At 40.2% G+C, this 19,274-nt stretch overlaps 1 protein-coding gene across 1 annotated transcript in view; it reads right to left on the reverse strand.

The window, feature by feature from the left end:
* Nucleotides 1-627: 627 nt before the first annotated feature.
* The window catches only part of LOC137619594 (protein tiptop-like), a 94,009-nt gene continuing 75,362 nt past the window's right edge, over nt 628-19,274 (reverse strand). The window contains exons 2-3 of the mRNA XM_068349767.1: nt 5,173-5,251; nt 628-4,811 (exon numbers count right to left, since the gene is read on the reverse strand). Of these exons, the coding sequence (XP_068205868.1) occupies nt 1,835-4,811; nt 5,173-5,251 (3,056 nt within the window). The 3' untranslated portion in view covers nt 628-1,834. The remainder of the gene's footprint in view (nt 4,812-5,172; nt 5,252-19,274) is intronic.

Raw genomic sequence — 19,274 nt, forward strand, 5'->3', positions numbered from 1 at the left:
CGGTCAATTTTAATCGTTTAGCTTGTTGAAAAAGTCAATGCTGTTAACTACGAGAAGATTGATTCCAGAAGACCTACAAAGGAACGGCAGTTTTAGCGACCTAAAACACGTTTTTGTGAATCTTTAAAACAAAAGTGCTCAACTTTTTTTTTCCCCAATAACTTCGTCCTTGATATAAAAGTGCAATCCATGAAAAAACCGGACACCTTTCCCTCTAAATCGGTACCAACATTAGACACATCCAAGTTCGGAATGAGCTGACGTACTAAGCTTGTGAGCTTGGGATTTGGAGGTTTATGCAACAAGAACTGGCGTGAAGGATCGAGCTGGTGATCAAGAGGCTCTCCATGATTGATGCGAAACATATCCGACTGACTTGCCTTTGAAACTGCCGGGTTCACGGCTGGGATCGTGAAACTCATTTCAGATAGGCGCTATCTCATTAGGTACGAATTATTCGAGGCGTCTCTTGCTCAACTGCTGCAGTGGAGGAGGAGAAGGAGGCGAAGGAGGAGGAAGGAAGGAAAGAGAGGTAGGAGAGGGTAAAAATGCGGAAAGTGCTAGTTTTCTTAAACTATTCCATTTGCTATCAAACTCCCCGACACTAGGTTAACCTAACAAGGTTTATTCTCTCAAATAATTTGAAAAGTACACTTCAAATGCTCTTTTAACCCGTCTACCAGAAAAAAAATAATGGTTGAAAATGTTGGAGAATATCGTAAAAACGAAAAATAAACTGTTATATCAATACTGGTATACCTTTGTGTTTCATATATACAAGAGACAAAGTGATTATGATTTTACAAAATAAAGTTTTCCTTAAACATAGTGTCTTGTATCGAATTTCCAAACTGAAAATTTAAAATTTGATGAATTTACAGATAGTGCTGATATGTTACTTAAAGTTATGATGGAAATTGGTGAATGCATATCAGTGGTGGAAATAATGGTACAAGTAGCACTAGAATGCTTTCATAACAGTACTATGAATAGATGTTAGCCTTTAACGACGCTGCTCCCGTCAGACGAAAGGCTTATGGGGTGGGTTCCAAGCCTCGCCTATATTTCGGTTCTCTTGGTCAGGCGCATTTTTTTTACACTAGGAAAAAAAAGCATTGAGATCACTTTTAGCAAGTCAAAGACAGCATATTGTAAAAAGGATAATACATCATTGATGTGTTCATAATAATTATCAACAATCAATTTGATCATTGCCTTGTCAGCTTAATCCTTACCATATCTATATATATATATTAATAACTATGTGAAAAAAGTGACAGCAACTGTGAGCGATTAAGAGTTTTGCAACAGCCCTATGACAATCATATTATCCAGGGCAGTGTGAGGATACAGAGCGTGAGGCAGGGGCGCACCAGGGCAGGGTTGGGGGCGCCGCGCCCCTCTCCACCACCGCCTGCAGGCCCCTGGAACCATGTACTCCAGGGCCGGCTGTGGGCGCGGGCTTCCTCGCTACTACGGGCGTGGCCACAACCCAGCCCGCCCACAACACACACTTTGTACTCTGCGGGTTGTTTTGATTGTTGGCACGTGTCTTTCCTGCGGGCGGGGGACGGGAGCAGCGCCCGCCAGTAGTGACGGTCCCGGGCGGCGGGTGATATGACGACGCAGTGCCCGGCCGCCCCAGCCTCCAACCTGCCACGTATCACAAGACTAAAGGGGCCACCAAGCTCTCACAAAGGATAAATAGTTACACTGTACACACGAGTCACGCCACACTGTACATGGGGCGCATAGGAGTGGGGAAGGGGGTCTTTGGCGGACGTGGGTGGGGGGTGAGGGCAGGGAGGCAGGGAGCCCGGAATAGCGGCCGGCACTACTTGCTGGACAGCTGTTTGGCTAATTCTGTGTATTTGAGGAACTTCGAATGTGGTGATTCCTCCACAGGTGGTGCTGGGGGTGTATTTGCCTTGCTGTTGCTTGGTGGTGGCTTTCCATTACTTGCTTTAGCATTTGCATTTTCAGGAATTACACCATCTTTCACAAAGTGCATTTTTGATAGATGGTGCCTGTAGGCTCCCTTACTAATGAAAGGTGTGTCACAGAATGCGCACTTCATTATGCTGTCGGCTGTGACTGCATCATTGCATGCCCACGAAAATGCCAGTATCGCACCAGGATTTGTTTGAGGTCCTGTAGAAGCTCCACTAACTGGTGGTGGCCTGGGCTGAGTTTCTGTCTTGTCACAAAGTTTCTGTAAAGCTGCCAGTGGATGAGATGAGCTTCCTTCACCTCCACCACCACCAAGGAGTGCTGATAGACCACCTAAGCCAGATGCTCCAAGACCAGACCCAGACCTCCCAACACTTGCTTCAGAATGGGGAGTTCCTGATCTACTACTACATCCAGCTGGAGAGTCCAGTAAACGACCAGATGGGGATTGTTGACCAGTTTCATTATTCATCTCGTTATTCTCTTCCTCTCCTTCCTCTTTCAATTTGAATTCTTCTTTTACCCTTATTTCCTCCTTAACTCTCACTTCTTCTTTAGCAGAGATAGATTCATGGTCACTCATTTCTCCATTAATTTCAGGTAATTCTTGCTTTACTTCTTCTCTACCGCACATACTTTCATTTTCGTTGTCAGAATGATCTTCACCATTTTCAGTGGGAGTGGCAAAATCATCTGGTGTTGCTGCATGGTGACTGTCTGGGCGTAACAGTTCCAGTGATCTCTCGCTTCCACTACCATCCCTTGTTATAGAACCTGTTGAAGCAGGTCGAGATCCTGGTCGAGATGGTGACCGAGGGAATGTGTCGCGGGTGTCTGAATCAGCACTGGGACTCATCATGGCATCGCCTATACCCCTCAAACCCCCTCTGTCACCAGAACCAAATGAAGGTGGAAGATTGAAAGTTGATGGAGCTCCAACTCCTAGAGGTGGACCACCATGAAGACGAGAGAATGTAGCATACATTCCCATCAACTGAGGGTCCATTAAAGGTTTGGAATAGTCAGCACTTTCATCAATTCCAAGTCGTCGCAAAATACTGGATCCCAAGGGGCCACTACCTGTCTTTCCTTTGCCAGAGTCAAAACTTTTTTCAATTAATTTTTCAAGAGCATTTAAAACTGATGGGGACTCTGATGCCCCACGTCCACTTTTCGGTTTGTCAAAGTCCTTTTCTCTGGGACTGTCACGGGGAGTTTTTTCAGGAGTCTTCTTGCCTTCACTATCAGTTTCAGGAGCAGAGTCTATTTTACTATAATCACTGTCAGGTGAAAGTAATGCTGTCTTCAACAGTTCACGGCTAGATGTTCCAACACAGTTACGAATGTGGTCTACGAACAAAGAGGTGTCTATTTTGTCACCACACTTCTCACATGTAATACGTCCTGATCCACCTTGGTCTTTGCCACTTCTGAAACTGTCTGAAGAACGTAGTTCTTGTTGTGCACGTTCTAACTCTAGCAATTTTCGCACAGGTAAAGATTTCTTGCGCTTTTCACGGGTCTGCCTTCGTTTTGCCCCTGATTCTGTAATAGAACGCATAATATGTTCTTTGTAATGTGCATTTTTAACCATGTGATTGCTAAGTTCTTTAAGTGATGCAAATGCCTGATCACAAACTTTACATGTAAGCACTGCATTTACATGGCTCTGATTATTGGTCTTTTCTTCCGGGGATTTCCAAGAAATAATTTGCTCTTGAGATATTATGTTCGTGTAATGCTGTGTTTGTTGCATGTGCTGTGTCATCTCTGCTAAAGATTTAAAACTTTGTCCACACCACATGCACTTTAGGATTTGCCTTGTCTGTTCAGCACCTTTACCTAACCAAACATCCTGACCACGGACCAGTTTACGAGGTAATGGCATCGTTTCCTTGATGCTTGACATGAGATCACTTGAAGACGATGATCCAGAAGCTATCGAAGAGGATGAAGAGGGTGGCTTAGAGGTTGGGGGTTTGGTATGGGTATACTGTGGAGGCAGGTGGGTGTGAATTGATGATGCACCGCATGAAGGTGGGGGAATAGGTGGTGGTAAATTTACACCACAATGTTTGGCTTCCTTCATATGTGTTGTAAGTTCAGCAAGGGTGTTAAATGAAGCTTTGCACCAAACACACTTGAGTACATCTTTAGTCGCATCCTGGCCTTTATTTAGCCAATGGCTCTGCCAAGCTGTAGCCCTTCCGGAGCTACCAGTTAATCCACCTCTAAATAAGTCAAGTCCTCCATCACCTCCAAGTTTACTAAGTTCACTCATTCTCTCTAAAGCTCTAGAAGCTTCTGTTGGTGTTGGTATACCCATCGGAAATGGATGAAGTTTTGCTGCAGAACTGTCACCCTTAAGTTTGCCATTCCACAGTCCAAGGTCTGGTTTAAGTGCTGCTAAATCAGGTCTGAGTCCTATAGCAGAAGCTAAATGAGGAGGCAGTTGAATGCCCCAAGCTCCCAAACCTTTGGCTAGTTCATGGTGCATTTTACCCTGAGCTGCCTCTAACAGAGCATCAGCAGCTCTTTTACGTGGTACAGATAGGTCCAAGGGTGAATCGCCAGGTCTCTGCAAACCTGGAGGTGGTGAACCAGCCAATGACGACCTTGAAGAAATGCTAAGCAGGTCCTCTCTGGTTGGGGCTGGTGATTTTCGTAGAGAGAAATCGAGAATATCGGCCTCGTTGTCTGATCCTCGCATAAACGGGGGTGATATCAAGGGGCGAAGAGCAGGCGGTGTAGCTCTTGGAGAGGCGAAGGGGGCTGGTGACGAGTTAAGAGACTCCCTGGGTGAATGTCTAGGAGACATTTTGGGAGACATTCCATCTCGTGATGTGACACTGCCACTGTCTCTGAAATTGCAATGTGTGAATTAGTTACCAATACTAAATTGCTATCAGTTTCTTAGTATAACTTCATTTAACTATCATCGTCTTAAAATTAATGCTATTTACGAAGTAACACAAAGAATATATCTCAAAATTAAATACTTAAAAATAACAGCGATTACAAAAGTATGTCAAATTCTCAACTTTTAAAATTATACTATAAGAACAAATTTCGTACTTGAACGAAAGAAACTTGAATTTAAAGGGGAATTATTTAGTGAAAAAAAACAAGTCGGGAGAAAACAAGAAATAACTGAAATACACTAAAATAAATGCATTCAATGGCATGACCTGATTTGTATGACACCACAAAAACCAAGTTTACCTTCGATGTCTAGGGCTTGAAGAGGGTGAGTCGCCACCTTCGCCTTCTACGCCTGACTCCTTCTGCTCTCCTTCCTCCCCTGTGGAAGAAATTAATAGAATAAATTAACATATACACGGCTTAGTGATAACAAAATTATATCAAAGTTAATAAGAAAATGGTACTGAGAAAAATTTAAATAAAAAACATCTACATCCATTATTTCAATTATTAAACCAACGAAGATTTGGCAATATATGTATTGTATTTTGAACCAATTTTTACATTTACAGTAAATACAGTTCTAAATATCAAAATTCTGGTATCAAAAGTAAGAACAAATATCCCCCCTCTCCCACAAAAAATTACACTAACTATATACAGAGATATTTAACAAATACCGTTAATTTCGTGTTCTGTCGATTAAAAAATACAGGAACATCGATCAGAAACTTAATAAGAGAAGGGTGACTGCCATCAAAAAAACCAATTAGCACTAATGACTAAGCTGCGTCTCGGTGATCGCCAACAATGGCCTCTCTTAACACGATGACACTTTGGATATTCTACCAATGACCCCAAGCTACCCGCAGTCTTAAATTCAACATTAATAAGCAATAAAAACAGAAAAAAATCGAATCAGATCATTCCAAACTCCTAGCATCAAGAATCAGTCCTTTGGTTTAAAGAATATAGAATCAATCCTCTTCCTAAATAAACAGCACAATTTTATATATCCTAAATGGTGAAAGGGTTTGTGTGTCACACCATGATCAGCAAAGCTGTACTTGTCAGGGGTACCAGTACTAGGTGGGCTTGCTGTGATCGATCTAACTAGTCTCTAGAGACCATCATTACCAATCAGCATTGGCCAGTGTGGTGATGAAAATGGCTAAACACCAGACATGATTAAGGATATAATATTTCTGAAGCCTTTGTCATCATGCAGTGGGCTAGAAACGGATGTGTGTTGTATATAGAATAAATATGTACATATATATAAAACTATTGACTATCATAAAAACACAAGATTTAATCATTTTCTTTAAAAATTTCATATAGCCTAATGTAATATATGCATTCTACAGTTCCCTTTCTCTTGAGGCTAAATTATTAAATTTAAAATTCACGTTCAGTAATTTTTTTTACTATTATCGGGGTTAAAATTCATATTCATTTGTCACCGTTATCCGGAACATTCGAAGTTAAAGTTGTTATTTCTTCATATATTTTGAGAGGAAGAAAAAAGTAAATGAAAACCACAAAACTGGTCCTAGAAATCTCTGGGTGATCGGGGAAAAGTACCCGAAGGCGACGAGAAAATAATGCTGGAATGACAGCTATTAAGCTCAAACCCTTTTCATTAATAACGCCCCGTAATGAACGTGATTTAGGTCCATAACATCAATAGTTAACAATCATAACGCTGAGCTCTTTATCCATTCCAAAACACAATAGTTTTTTTTAGAAATGTAATTTTTAATTTTCTCCGAAAACCTTGGCGTTGGCGATCGAAAGATGAATCTTCACATCTTTTGTTGGGAAACTACGTAAAAATTAGTTTTTACCTCACATAGTTTTATTATCATAATTATGGAACATAGCAGTTTTTTAATTCCATAAACAAAACGCAGTAAGCCAAATAAGAAAAAATTACAATTTAAAAAATGATGCATATTAATTTGAATCAAATACAATATGATCAACACAACTCTTAAGAGTTTTAGAATGGGCAAGACCGTAGTAATAACCCAACTAGTAATGCAGCTCTGATATGCACCTCGGTACGTTCACTTGTGTAATGAATGCAATATGTATTTTTTTCTCATCGAGAGCACCGATAACATTTTAAAAACTACCTGCGAGCTAGTTTGAATAAATCCTTACGTTTCATACAATACAAAACCACGGGCGAATCGATAGCAAATGCAACAGTTGGAAAAGCTACTATCACCAAAAGTATAAACTGCACTACAATGCACCCGAGATATACGATCGCATAAAACGATACAAAATGACACCGATAGGGAACGGAAAAATGCGCACTGCGTAACTCTCATCATTCCGGACATAAAATCACATTTATTGCTTTTCCGCCTGTGATTTCAGAGCCATGCTCGCACATACCTCCATATGATTTATTCATACCACGCCGTTAGAGAATTTCGGCGTGATCTACAAAATCAGTGTGTGTAGTCGGGGAAGGCTGTGCCCGGCTTATCCTAAAACTGATAATGAACTGTAGAGTAAACTTTGAAGAACCCGATAAGGGTAATGAGAACTTGAAAAGATATTCAGCGCATTTATTCCATTTACTGGGAAGACTACTTAGAAATATTTCAAGTCATTGTTCAGTTACTACTAATCATTATCTTACGTATCAAACTAATCTATTACTAAAAAGTAAAAAATAAAAAAAAATGAAAAAAATAAAAAATCACAATCCGTGCAAACCTTTAATTTCCACCAAATATTTCCAACCGCACAAAAGCCATCGTCAATTTGAACAACCTGACGCCGAAACACAAATAATTTACGAATTACGGAAATATTTGAATACCTGGCCCATCAGCATACAATGAGTACAGGCAGGCCAAACGGTGTGGGTTGAACGTGGCACCGCCGATACAGGAGGGGGTGGGGCAGTGCCCGGGGCCTGGGGGATGGGTGAGGGCAAATAAGGGGAGGTATTGCTGTCGGGTTCTCACCTGTATGTCAGCGCAGCTTGGTCGCAATTTGCTTCGTTGAGCTGACTGCTGACGTTTGCCGCATACTATTTGAATACTGAATGATACTGCGGTCTGAATATTATCACGGGCTTCCATGCCCAATGTGATCGCTGGCCTTCATAAAAAAAAATCTAAACCAAAATCATTTGGTATTGCGGAGGGAATCAGCAGAGGGAACACGGGACGATATCTACCGCAGCGTCTCCCTTACGCATAAAAGAAAAACCTTTATGGTGTATGATAAGAGAGTTGGAAGAAATAAAATGCAGGAGTTCTAATCTTCAAATCGCAACGCGCTGGTAAACACCTCGAAGATTATTTTCTTATTGCCAAAAAATAAAAAAATTCAGATGTTTCTACATATGCATTCATGATTTTGTTTCTGGAAAATACTAACAAAAATGCTTTTCCCGTTTTAATATAAAATCTACGAAAATCATTGCAGAGAAGTCGGTAGCTCGTACGCGTCTCTCACACTCGTTCAATCTTAAGAGACATCAAGACAGAGATGGCACACAAGAATTGTGGAGGATGCCGATATCAACCAGCCCTATACTTCTTCGCCATCAAGAGGTTCAAAAGAGGCCACCAGGTAATGTGATCGCGAAGACTTAGTCGAAGAAGGTCGTCGCCTGCCGGCTGACAGGTGACACAATGTTTACCTTACTGCCATTTGAACAACACTGAATCAGGGTGACACGCCCTCGGGACTCGAGCATGTCAAACACAAGACGCCCTCGATAAAATCCTCCTCCTCCTCCTTCTTCCTTCTCAACCCGGAGGCTGAGCATGTCGACTGCAGCTCCCGAACACACACACACACACACACACACACATTCTCTCTCTCTATCTCTCTCTCACTCTCCAATTTCGTGGACCCAGCATTAAAGTCATTCTGGAATCAAGACTTAACAACCCAAACAGCATAAAAATAATAACCCTGCCATAATCCGAATCTCTCTGTCCCCCTGACAAACAAGAAGGCTATTTCCCCATCGTTCGCATCCCCCTCCCACCCTTCCAATTACCTCTTCCTCTAAAAACAAGATTTTCCTGAGGAGAAAAACAAAAGGTTTCTGAAACGAATACTTGGACGACGGTTCCTGAAACTTGACAATGAAAGGAAGTGTCTTTAAAAATGAATGGTTTCATTCCGGGGTTGAATTTCACAGCACGAATCTTGTGCCTTCATTGATTTATATTGAAATTAAAGGATTTATTAATAATTTCGAAAGTAGAGCAATGTTTTTGTAGTACATGATGTCTATTGTGGTTGACCGACCTAACTACAACACTAGCGTATAGGTTGTTCTTAAAAGTTCTCGAAACCGATAAATTATTTGGGTTCTTTAAGGTGGGTGAGAAATTGTGATTGGCCAGAAAGAGCATCTCGACTAAAGATGGCAATGGAAGGAATGGATTATTACGCAACATAATAACAATATCAACAGAACAATAAAGCCAGTCAATATAGTTTATCAAAATACAGAACTCCGAACGACCGATAAAAAAACCATGATAAACATGAAGCAACTGAGAAGTTGGAGAGGGAGAGAGAGAGAGAGAGAGAGAGAGAGAGAGAGAGAGAGAGAGAGAGAGAGAGAGAGAGAGAGAGAGAGATATCGTGAAACATAGGGAATGAAATGGTCCACCTACCTTGACGAGTTTGCAGGTGGGATTGTGTCATACCACGCATAACATTAAAATAAATGTTGTGCCGTGTTGTATCATTGTGCCGAATCAACATATGCAAACAAGTGGCGTCTCTTTTACTAGCCCCTATGACCCATAAATTCATTAGCATCCTTCGCCGGAATTTACTTTGACAGAAGGTGCGAAAAACGGAATGCTAACACGGCTGACACAAGCTGCGATAGTGATCAATAAACGAACATTTTGTCGTTGGTTTTAATCTCTCTCTCTCTCTCTCTCTCTCTCTCTCTCTCTCTCTCTCTCTCTCTCTCTCTCTCTCTCTCTCTCTCTCTCTCTCTCTTACAATTAAGAATTGTGTGTATTATATTCGACTGACTTTCATTCCAAAATTAACTAACATGTTATACCGAAAGCAACATATTTGTTCAATTCTTTTAAGCAATAGTGTGGTCAGTAGGAGAAATAAGTGCGGTATCTCTCTGAGAAGGGGCGCATTTATTTATAACTGGGGAGACTGTTAATGTAGAGAATGACTGGACATTCTGTCTGTAACGTCATCACTCTCTGGACCAATCGTCATCCTTGCTGAACACCTGCTTCACATTTCTCAGTTTTTGAATCAGCTAAGCAAACTGCGACATGATCGTGGATAAACACATGCCAGGTATGTGTGGTACACAGAACCAAATAAATAATAGAGGTATTATTTTACCAATGTTTTCCATTACAATCTGCGTAAATTTTCTTCCGCTATGATATTACACAACTTATTGAACTTAAATTTAAACAACTTAAATCAATTTGGCTGTATCCCCCATACTACATGCTTCAATTGGTCCCCTCTTCAATCTCAGTTTTGAACAACCGATTCCTAAGGCATCATCATTCAACCTTAATTAATTTCCACTTTAAACCATTTTCCCCCCTGGTAAGGGTCAAGAGAAACATCATTCAGGAGTAATTAATTTTTCGATGATGACTACCTGATCATTAATATCTTAGAGGTTTGGAGGGCTAAGAGAATGACGTTGCTAGACCGGCTTCTTCTGCATGGGGATAGAATGGATGTTCTGGGAATAGAGGAGATAGATATTCAGGAGGATGGGGTTGAAGATGATCAAGAGACGAAGTATTTATTATTGCAGTAATGATGCTATTACAAATTATTATGTAAATAATACTCTATTATTATTTCGGACTCATGGCAATTGGATTTCTCACTGGATGCGATTTATCAAAAAGAAAGTTTCATTTGGATGCAAATCCCTTTCCAAAAGGAATAAAAAAAAACTTGCTGATGAAGTGGATGTTAAACAGATTACAACAACTAAAATTATATATATATTTTTGAATCATTAGCGCAATAGAAAGTTTGTTCATTTAGAAGCCCCGAAGCTACTTAATATAAACGCATAAACACATGATCACATGGCCCCTTAATACCCAAAATTATTCTACCCAGGATACCCCCCGCTAATACTACCCACAGTGCTGTAGCCCCCACAAAATTTTAAATTTTCAAAGTCTAGAAGGGGCATGTCTGAAAGTATACTCCACCATTGTGACAATTCTACCATAAGGATCACTTTCCGTCGATTTGCATCATCATTTTGACCCTTGGGGAGTATCTGCGAATGGGGAAATTTACACTATTCGCGGAACTAAATTAACCTCCCACTTGTCCAAACAGCGGAACTCTTTGATTTTCACGTCGACCATTTCGATCGTTATTCGATGGATGCTCGGAACACATGTTTAATAATCTACGTTTCTAAGTTATTATTTATGAGAGTAGACTTTCCTTTATTACGACAAATCAAACTCGTTTACTGGTTTAGGACTTATATCCTAACTAAAATCAAAGGAAACAGCCCGAGGTCATTCATCCGAATCCATTAAAGATACTTGATTTGATGTTTAAACGAACCAAGTTATGAATATAGACATGAAGTAAAAATAGTTAACGTTTCATTATTTTCTTTTGAAACATCCGGTCTCGGATCAAGGCAAGACTATATAGAATGAAGCCAACCTCTTCGAGGAGATCCTGACATTTGGCTCGTCTTCCGTATGAGAGAGAGAGAGAGAGAGAGAGAGAGAGAGAGAGAGAGAGAGAGATTGGAAATTTAATAGACAGTACACTGAACAATATAAAATAAGGTTATTTCTTAAGTAACTATGTAAATAACGCTATAATTTTGTTAAGGCCCTACACAATTCCACCTGTTTACTGTGGAAATGAAAAACATTAGAGTTGTCAGTGATGAAATTGAAGATGAAGTGACAAGAGTTGGTAGAGACATATCAGTTTCAATCATTACTTCACAAAACTATTTAACTGAATAACCAATGCAACAGTGAATTCTTTTTATTAGCTTGAAGAGCGTAGTTTGTCTCAGTAAATATAAATCCATATATATACACGTAAGCACTTTAATATAAAGAAAAAAATTAAAGCAAAAAAATCACAACCAAGAGAACTTTCCCTGCCCTAATACCATCGGCGTTCATCCGTTCGAAATGTTACTGCTTACTCTTTCCCCTTTTCGTATATTATGAAGGCATCTGCTCAGAAGATATTCTCCCCAACCCCATCAGTCTTCTGCTTATAATTTGGTCGTAAGTAACCAGCATCAGATGCCAATCCTCTTCCCAGCAGACAAATCGAGATCATTGCTATATTTTCCCCAGCAGGTCTACACGAAATGGAGAGGGGGGGGGAGCATTGAAGTCTTAGGAGCAAAAGAACGAGGGGGAGGTTGGAGCTGAAATTAGGGAATATATTCTTTACGGGCTTGAATACGCTTAGCTCATCGTGGCTGGCAAAGTAATCGAGTTTCCTAACAGAATTCGCACGTTAAGAAACTTAGTGGAAAGGTCGATCTTCCAATAGCCTAAACTACCAGCTGCAAAATATATCCAATTAATAATAACTCAAATAAGTAGTTTTCCCTAAAACAATCAACACCAGAAATGTTCCGTGGGATAGAGGTGGGGGAGGGGGCCTGTTAGTTTCGTCAGCTCACCTCATTCGATGTATTGTAGTAATTGTCAAACGGTCTTTAAGGCATCCGTTGGGCCATTAGCTGTACCCACCTTTTAGCCCTCTACTTATCCTCCATTCCCAGTTCCTTTATTTCATCTTTCCATCCAACCTCGGCACAGAATGGCCTCCCTAGCCTCCATGCCGAGCCATAAAGCTCAAAATCCAAAATCATATAAAAGGAAACAAGAATGTCCCGTAGTGAATAAAAACCATTTTCTTGGGGTAAGAGTTCTCTTGCTTGAGGGTACAATCGACCACACTATTCTATCTAACTAGGGTTGTAGCTTAGCAAATAATAATAATAATAATAATATTATTATTATAAAAACCATTTTCTTGGGTAAGAGTTCTCTTGCTTGAGGGTACAATCGACCACACTGTTATATCTAACTAGGGTTGTAGCTTAGCAAATAATAATAATAATAATAATAATAATAATAATAATAATAATAATGATATTATTATTATTATTATTATTATTATTATTATTATTATTATTATTATTATTAACTAGAAGAAATCGTTTTAAGAAAACACAGCAATAAAAGAAGGAACATAAACACCGCGTACTACTACACAAGTAGCAAGGGCGTCAAGAACCAAGAAAGACGACCCTGTAGAAGCCTCAGTCTTCGCCTTGCTGCTGCTTCTTCCTCCGACAGGGTGTTCGCGGGTGTTTCATTAAGGGGAGTAGCGTGGCAAGGTGTGAGAGAGAGACGGGGGAGGTGGGGCCCAGGCGTCTAACAATAAGCCAAATGTGAGCAGGTCTCCAGGGAACTCTAACTCCAGCGCAACCTGGCAAATGCTCACCAAATGAACCACGATCTTCTTCTTCCTTCTCTTTCCTTCTTCGCCCTTCCTCCATCTTTCTTAGGAATTTTAACATGTTTCTAAAAAAAATAATAATTATAACCGAATTACTGCGCTTTCATTATTATAGTTACCAATTTTATGCGATCTCATTATCATCGTTATCATATCATTTGAATTGCTCTTAGCCTTAGAATGTTCCAGTGACCGAGTGGATAGTATGGTATTGATATATTTTTATTATAACTTGTATATAATGTCCTTGTTACAAATTTGTTACCAGAAGTTTCTTACGTTCAAGAATCGCCCTTCCTTATGAGAAGTCTCATCTCTAAAATCAACAATTTATATCATAATTGATAAAGATATAGGAGACGGATTTTTGTCTTCACGATTTTGATATGAGTATTCTGAAGGTATAAGTTGTATTCCTTCGTGTCTATGTTAACCTGTAGTTTTATTTATTCTAAACTACCAGAATTCATGATTTCATAAATTATAGGGCGTGTAAATTACGCTTGTTTAAGTCCTATTTTCAAATAGGAAATTGTGTAAAGACTCCTTCACTGAATTCTACATAACAGGTTCAGGATGTTAATTTCCGTTCTAAGTCTGGGACTTGCTATCTCGATCTTTAAAACATTCCCGTCATAATTGGATCCCAATAATTATTCGATGATCCAAAGAAAAAAACGAAAAGGATACATATTACAAAGAAGATACATACGAAAATATAAATTGAAAAGATGTCTTTTCTTTTTGGTCTCCCGAGAAGACTGGATTATCAGGCGGAATCATCAAGCTAATTTCGCCAGTGTCATGGCAGTGCTATTCCAGGCATCCCAGAAACTAGGGAAAAATAATAGGGAACTGCCATAATGTGACCCTACTAGGCCTTCATTAGCACACAGAAGAGCGCAGAGACCCGAAACGAGAGATGGGAAGGGGAGGGGAGGCGAGGGAAAAGGAGTTTTAAGGGTGGTGGTAAAAGTGGGTGTTAGAATCCAGCAGAGGGGAGGAGTAGGGGGACCTCAGGAGGAAGAGATCTCAGGTTCCATATTATCGGCTTCCAGGTCAGGTCTGGAAGTGGCGGCGCCGTCTGTCAGTGAGGGATTGACTGGAGCCGCGAGCAAACGACGAGGGAGGCTCCTGGATGCGGCCCAGGGGAGCGACTCGCCCGTAAGTGCCTCCAAGATCTGGAAACCTGGAAGGCTGGGGAAGGGGAGAGGGGAGGGTAAGGGAAGGCGGCGCTGCGCCCCGCTCGTAAACAGTAATGAACCTAATTGTGGCAGTGGTGCTTCTTCTACTCTTCTTCTTTCTCCTCCTACTCTTTCCCCTCCTACTCTTTCCCCTCCTTTCCTCCAACTGCTGGTCGTAGAAAAGTTGGCTGCGGGGGAGAGGGGTTTGAGGACGTGTGGCGTAGATAAATGTTAATCTAGCTTTAACAATATACACTCCATGAAAATTATAAACAAAACTGAGGACGTTCCTCTTAGTATTGCATTTAAAAATAATTAAACATCCAATAGTTTCTCTAATAAAAATCCAATAGAAAGATGGTTATAACATGACATCAAAAATTGGTAACTAATTATTCCTATTGTCCTCACGAACGCCAACCATACATATAAATAATCAAAACTAATCGACCAAAGAAAAAAAGGTTGGAAAAAATCTTCCCGATTACTTATAAGAAATAAAACGATTCTGGAACAGTGAGGGAAGAAATGGTAATGGACCAATCAGCAGCGAGATGCAGCCTGCGTAGGCAGGAGTGGCGACAAACAGACACATTTCGGGCGAGGAGATGGTTTGGTCAATGAAGAACAGTTCTCTACCGAGCCTCCAGGGGCAAGAGAACCTACCCTGGGGTCGCCAGGGAAAGAACAAATAAAAGGAAAAGGACCCAATGAAACCTCAAGACAAACGGGCTTGGCATTCCCAAGAGAACCAAGGAGTAACCGAACAGATCCAAGAATTGTATCAAGATGGTTTAGAAGAATAGTATAAAAAGACAAATGCTTTATATCCATACCGAAAGGCTATTTACAAAGATAACTATTATCTTTGAAAATGGCAAATAAAATCTTGATAATAGTTTGGAAAGTGAATTATAGGATCAACATTTTGGTAACAAAATGGAATTATTATTTTTTTTGTTTTTTCATTATATTCTCTCGCCAAAATTTAGGTATTTCCTAGAATGAAATAATAGAATTTGGCATCAAAAATAAATCTGGAGGGAAAATCCAGAAAACATACATATATAACCCCCAAAATGTATTCAATAATTACCACAATAAAGAGTACGACCATTCTTCCACACAAGTCACTGGACGCTCGAAAATTGAAAATGTGAGCAAAGCTACCCATGAATGAAGAGACAAAAGAGAAAATCAAACGAAGGTGGGAAACTAGAAACCTGGAGAACACAACCACACTCCAGTACTTGATGGTCTCGGAGGGACTTAACGAATTGCTAGGAGCAGCAACAAACCTGCGGAATCCAACAGATGGAAAACAGAAAAGGATGCTGGCTGCCACCAAGACAACATTGGGGAACAGAAAATTAAAAATATTTTGTTCATTGCGTCACAAAATACGGGATGTGGAGGGTGACCAAATTTACAAACCAACCAACATGATGGAACTGATTGATTTCACACCAAAGAGTGTTTTCTCATTTTAGTAACTCACTGATTACATTGAGTGTTTTCTCATTTTAGTAACTCACTGATTACATTAGTTTGTGATCAAGCGTGCTCCAAGATTTTATGTAACATCGAATTTTGTTATCCAATTTCAAAACAACGTTGTTAAAGTACATGTGATTCAGTATCCAATTAATTTTTTTAATAAAGCTATTTGACACTGTATAAGGGATATAATTTGAAAACATATAAACATCCTACACCATTAGTACGAGCCCTTGAATGTTATCAATTACATTCGTTGCAACATACACAATGAATACAGGAAAATACTGTATTGCATATTTTGACCAACGTTTTGGGATTGGCCCATACAAAATGGGGATAGATTTCAGCCTAATGAATGCCAGAAAACTTCAAATCAATCAATCAATCAATCTAAAGTGGAAAATTTGGTATAATGGTATTATTTATACGCAATAGCAACCACAACCATTTTGTAAGCTTGAAAGTCGTGTCAAACCGATTTAATGTAGGCAGCATCGTTTGCTTTAGAGCAATACCTTTTTGTAAATAATAAAAATACAAGAGTTGCTCCACCAACCTCAGCCATCTCTTTTCCCCGAACTAAATTCGTAGCCTTTTCCTTCACTCCTAAGAGACCCCCTTCCTCTTTTACAAAAGCTCGGACATTCCCTTCTCTCATGAGTAAAAACTGATGGGAGGTGAAGAAGACTGAGGAAGGGAGGGGGAGGGAGGTGAGGCCAACGGTGTAGTGGTTGAAGGGAAGAGAGGAAAAAGAGAAAGAGAGGACTTCTGATGTGGAAGTCTGCAGGAGGAGGTGGAGGTGGAGGAGGAGGAGGAGGAAGAGGAGCAGCAGCAGCATCCATTAGGTTACCATCGCCAGTTCGTCACCGACAACGAAGCCGACGGTGCGAAACCCCGCGCCTGGTCGCTCTTACTTCCTTCTCCTCCTCCTCCCGGAGTTTCTTGCTGCTCCGTCACTGCCCCGCCCATCATTGCCAGTTCTCTGTCACTCGGCGCACTTGCCCAAGTCTATTTCCTGACAATCAGTGTCACAGGCCCTCAAAGAACAATGTTCTTTAGATCGGTCTTTGGCCACTACATTCCTTCATGAATGACCAAGATTTGCAGGCTGACCTAATGGGAAGGGGGTGGGGGGGTGATATTTCTCTCATTTTATAAGAACCAATTTTAATCATCCCCTCCTAACATCATAACGCTTGATAATAGTGATATTGATACTAAATTACTTAATATTAATTTATGAATAAGTTTTGTATTTGAGTCACATACAATCAACAATTTATTCTCAAATACCACTGCAAGAACCGTGTCTATCTACCGGGCACTAACAAGATGAAGAGCCGAAGAAGATAATGGTAGATGGAGAAGGGGGGAGGCGAGGGGGGGGGTTTAGGGGGATTGAGGATAAGAGGCCTCAAACACAAGCTTGGAGACAAGACCTCCTCACTCATACTTGCAACAAAGGCCACGTCTGATTACACCAAAGAGCCATTGTCAGGCAAAACACCGCCCATTACTGAATCAAAGGACCCCGTGATTTGTAAAGCAAGGGGGACAACTCCGCATGTTTATAGATGTCAGTTTCGTGATGGTAAATTCACCACGGTGACGAAGGACTTTGAGTGGTAGGGGAGAAATTGCATAGGTAAGGAGACGGGTAATTACATAAAGGTAGCAGAATAACATAAACTGGTGAATTATTAACCGATATATAAATTTGATCAAGAAATATTATTATTATTATTATATATATATATATATATTATATTATATATATATATATATATTATATATATATACACATATACATTATATATATATATACACATATACATTTTATATATATATATATATATATATATATATATATATATATATATATATATATGTGTGTGTGTGTGTGTGTATGTATAAATGAACAGAATTTTTTTAAAACAACTTAAATAATAAAAAATTGTATAAAGAAACACTAAACTTCCTTCTTTATGCCTCTTCCTTTTTTCTTAGTCTTTTGTTTCTTATCACCTTGTCTTAGAAAGTCTCTTCTTTCCTTCTTTCTCTCACCTCTTTACAAAACGCCCTCCCCAAGTAATGATCCTGATGGGTCTGTGATGGGCGGGATGATGGGCACTGCCTTTAATGTACTGTTTGTGAGCCATATCTCTTGTGATGGCGGGAGGCTGACGGGGACGCCGCTGAAGATCAAGCGGTTCATCACCACCTTCAGGGGAAGGGGGAGAGGGGACAGAGGGGGGACGTCCAAAGGGAAGGGGGGAGGGGGTCATTTTTCGTCAGTCCCGACCAGAGACAAACTGAAGGCGTTGATGAAGGTAACCGAGAGTGAGAGAGATGAAGGAAAAAAGAACCTTGATGTAAAAGAAAGACAGGCACAGGAACGATAGACAGGGGGGTTGGGGGAGGTCCTATCTATTGGACAGCTCTGGCAAGAGGGATTCCGTCAGGTTCCATCATCTGACGGCGAGGTATTCTTCTTGGGTGTCTCATTACACCGCGAGATGACGGAGGCGGTGGGAGGTGATTGAAGGGGCAAGTTGTGGAACAGGTGAGGGACAGGAGGCGCTAATGGGGCTGCTTAAAGGTGTCAATTCTCTTGGCTTCGGATGACGGCAACCAAACGTCTGACGCCAACCTGCCCCCCCCCCCACCCACCCTTTCTCCTCTCCCTCTCTGGGGAAGAACTTGATTTTCGAATGTACAATACGATATTCTATAAACCCGTAGAACTGCAACATGATAGTAAAGCCACTTTGACGATTCGTACGAATTCGGAATTTCTTGCTCTAAACATGATATGGAACTGTATATTTATATAAAATATATTGTCATGTTTTAATAGCCACGTTTTACAACCTTAACAATCGGTTATCATGGAGGGTACAATCACTTGACATAGTTACATTTAGTAGTGAATCGATTCACTGGTATGGGATCGAATACTGGGACCAGATATCATTTTAATTCCTTTTTTTATATGTATTTCAAAGGTAGAATAAACGCCCTATCAAAAATTATTTGCCTTAACAGTTGTATGATTATGAATACACGAGTGTACAACCAAACCTGAACCTGATACATGAACTAGCTAATAGTATTATTTACTTATGTATCTATAATAATACGCAAACAACACGAAACATATTCCGATCTTAAAAACGGTTTCAAGCA

This window comes from Palaemon carinicauda, chromosome 26 (assembly GCF_036898095.1).
Source record: "Palaemon carinicauda isolate YSFRI2023 chromosome 26, ASM3689809v2, whole genome shotgun sequence".
NCBI lineage: Eukaryota > Metazoa > Arthropoda > Malacostraca > Decapoda > Palaemonidae > Palaemon > Palaemon carinicauda.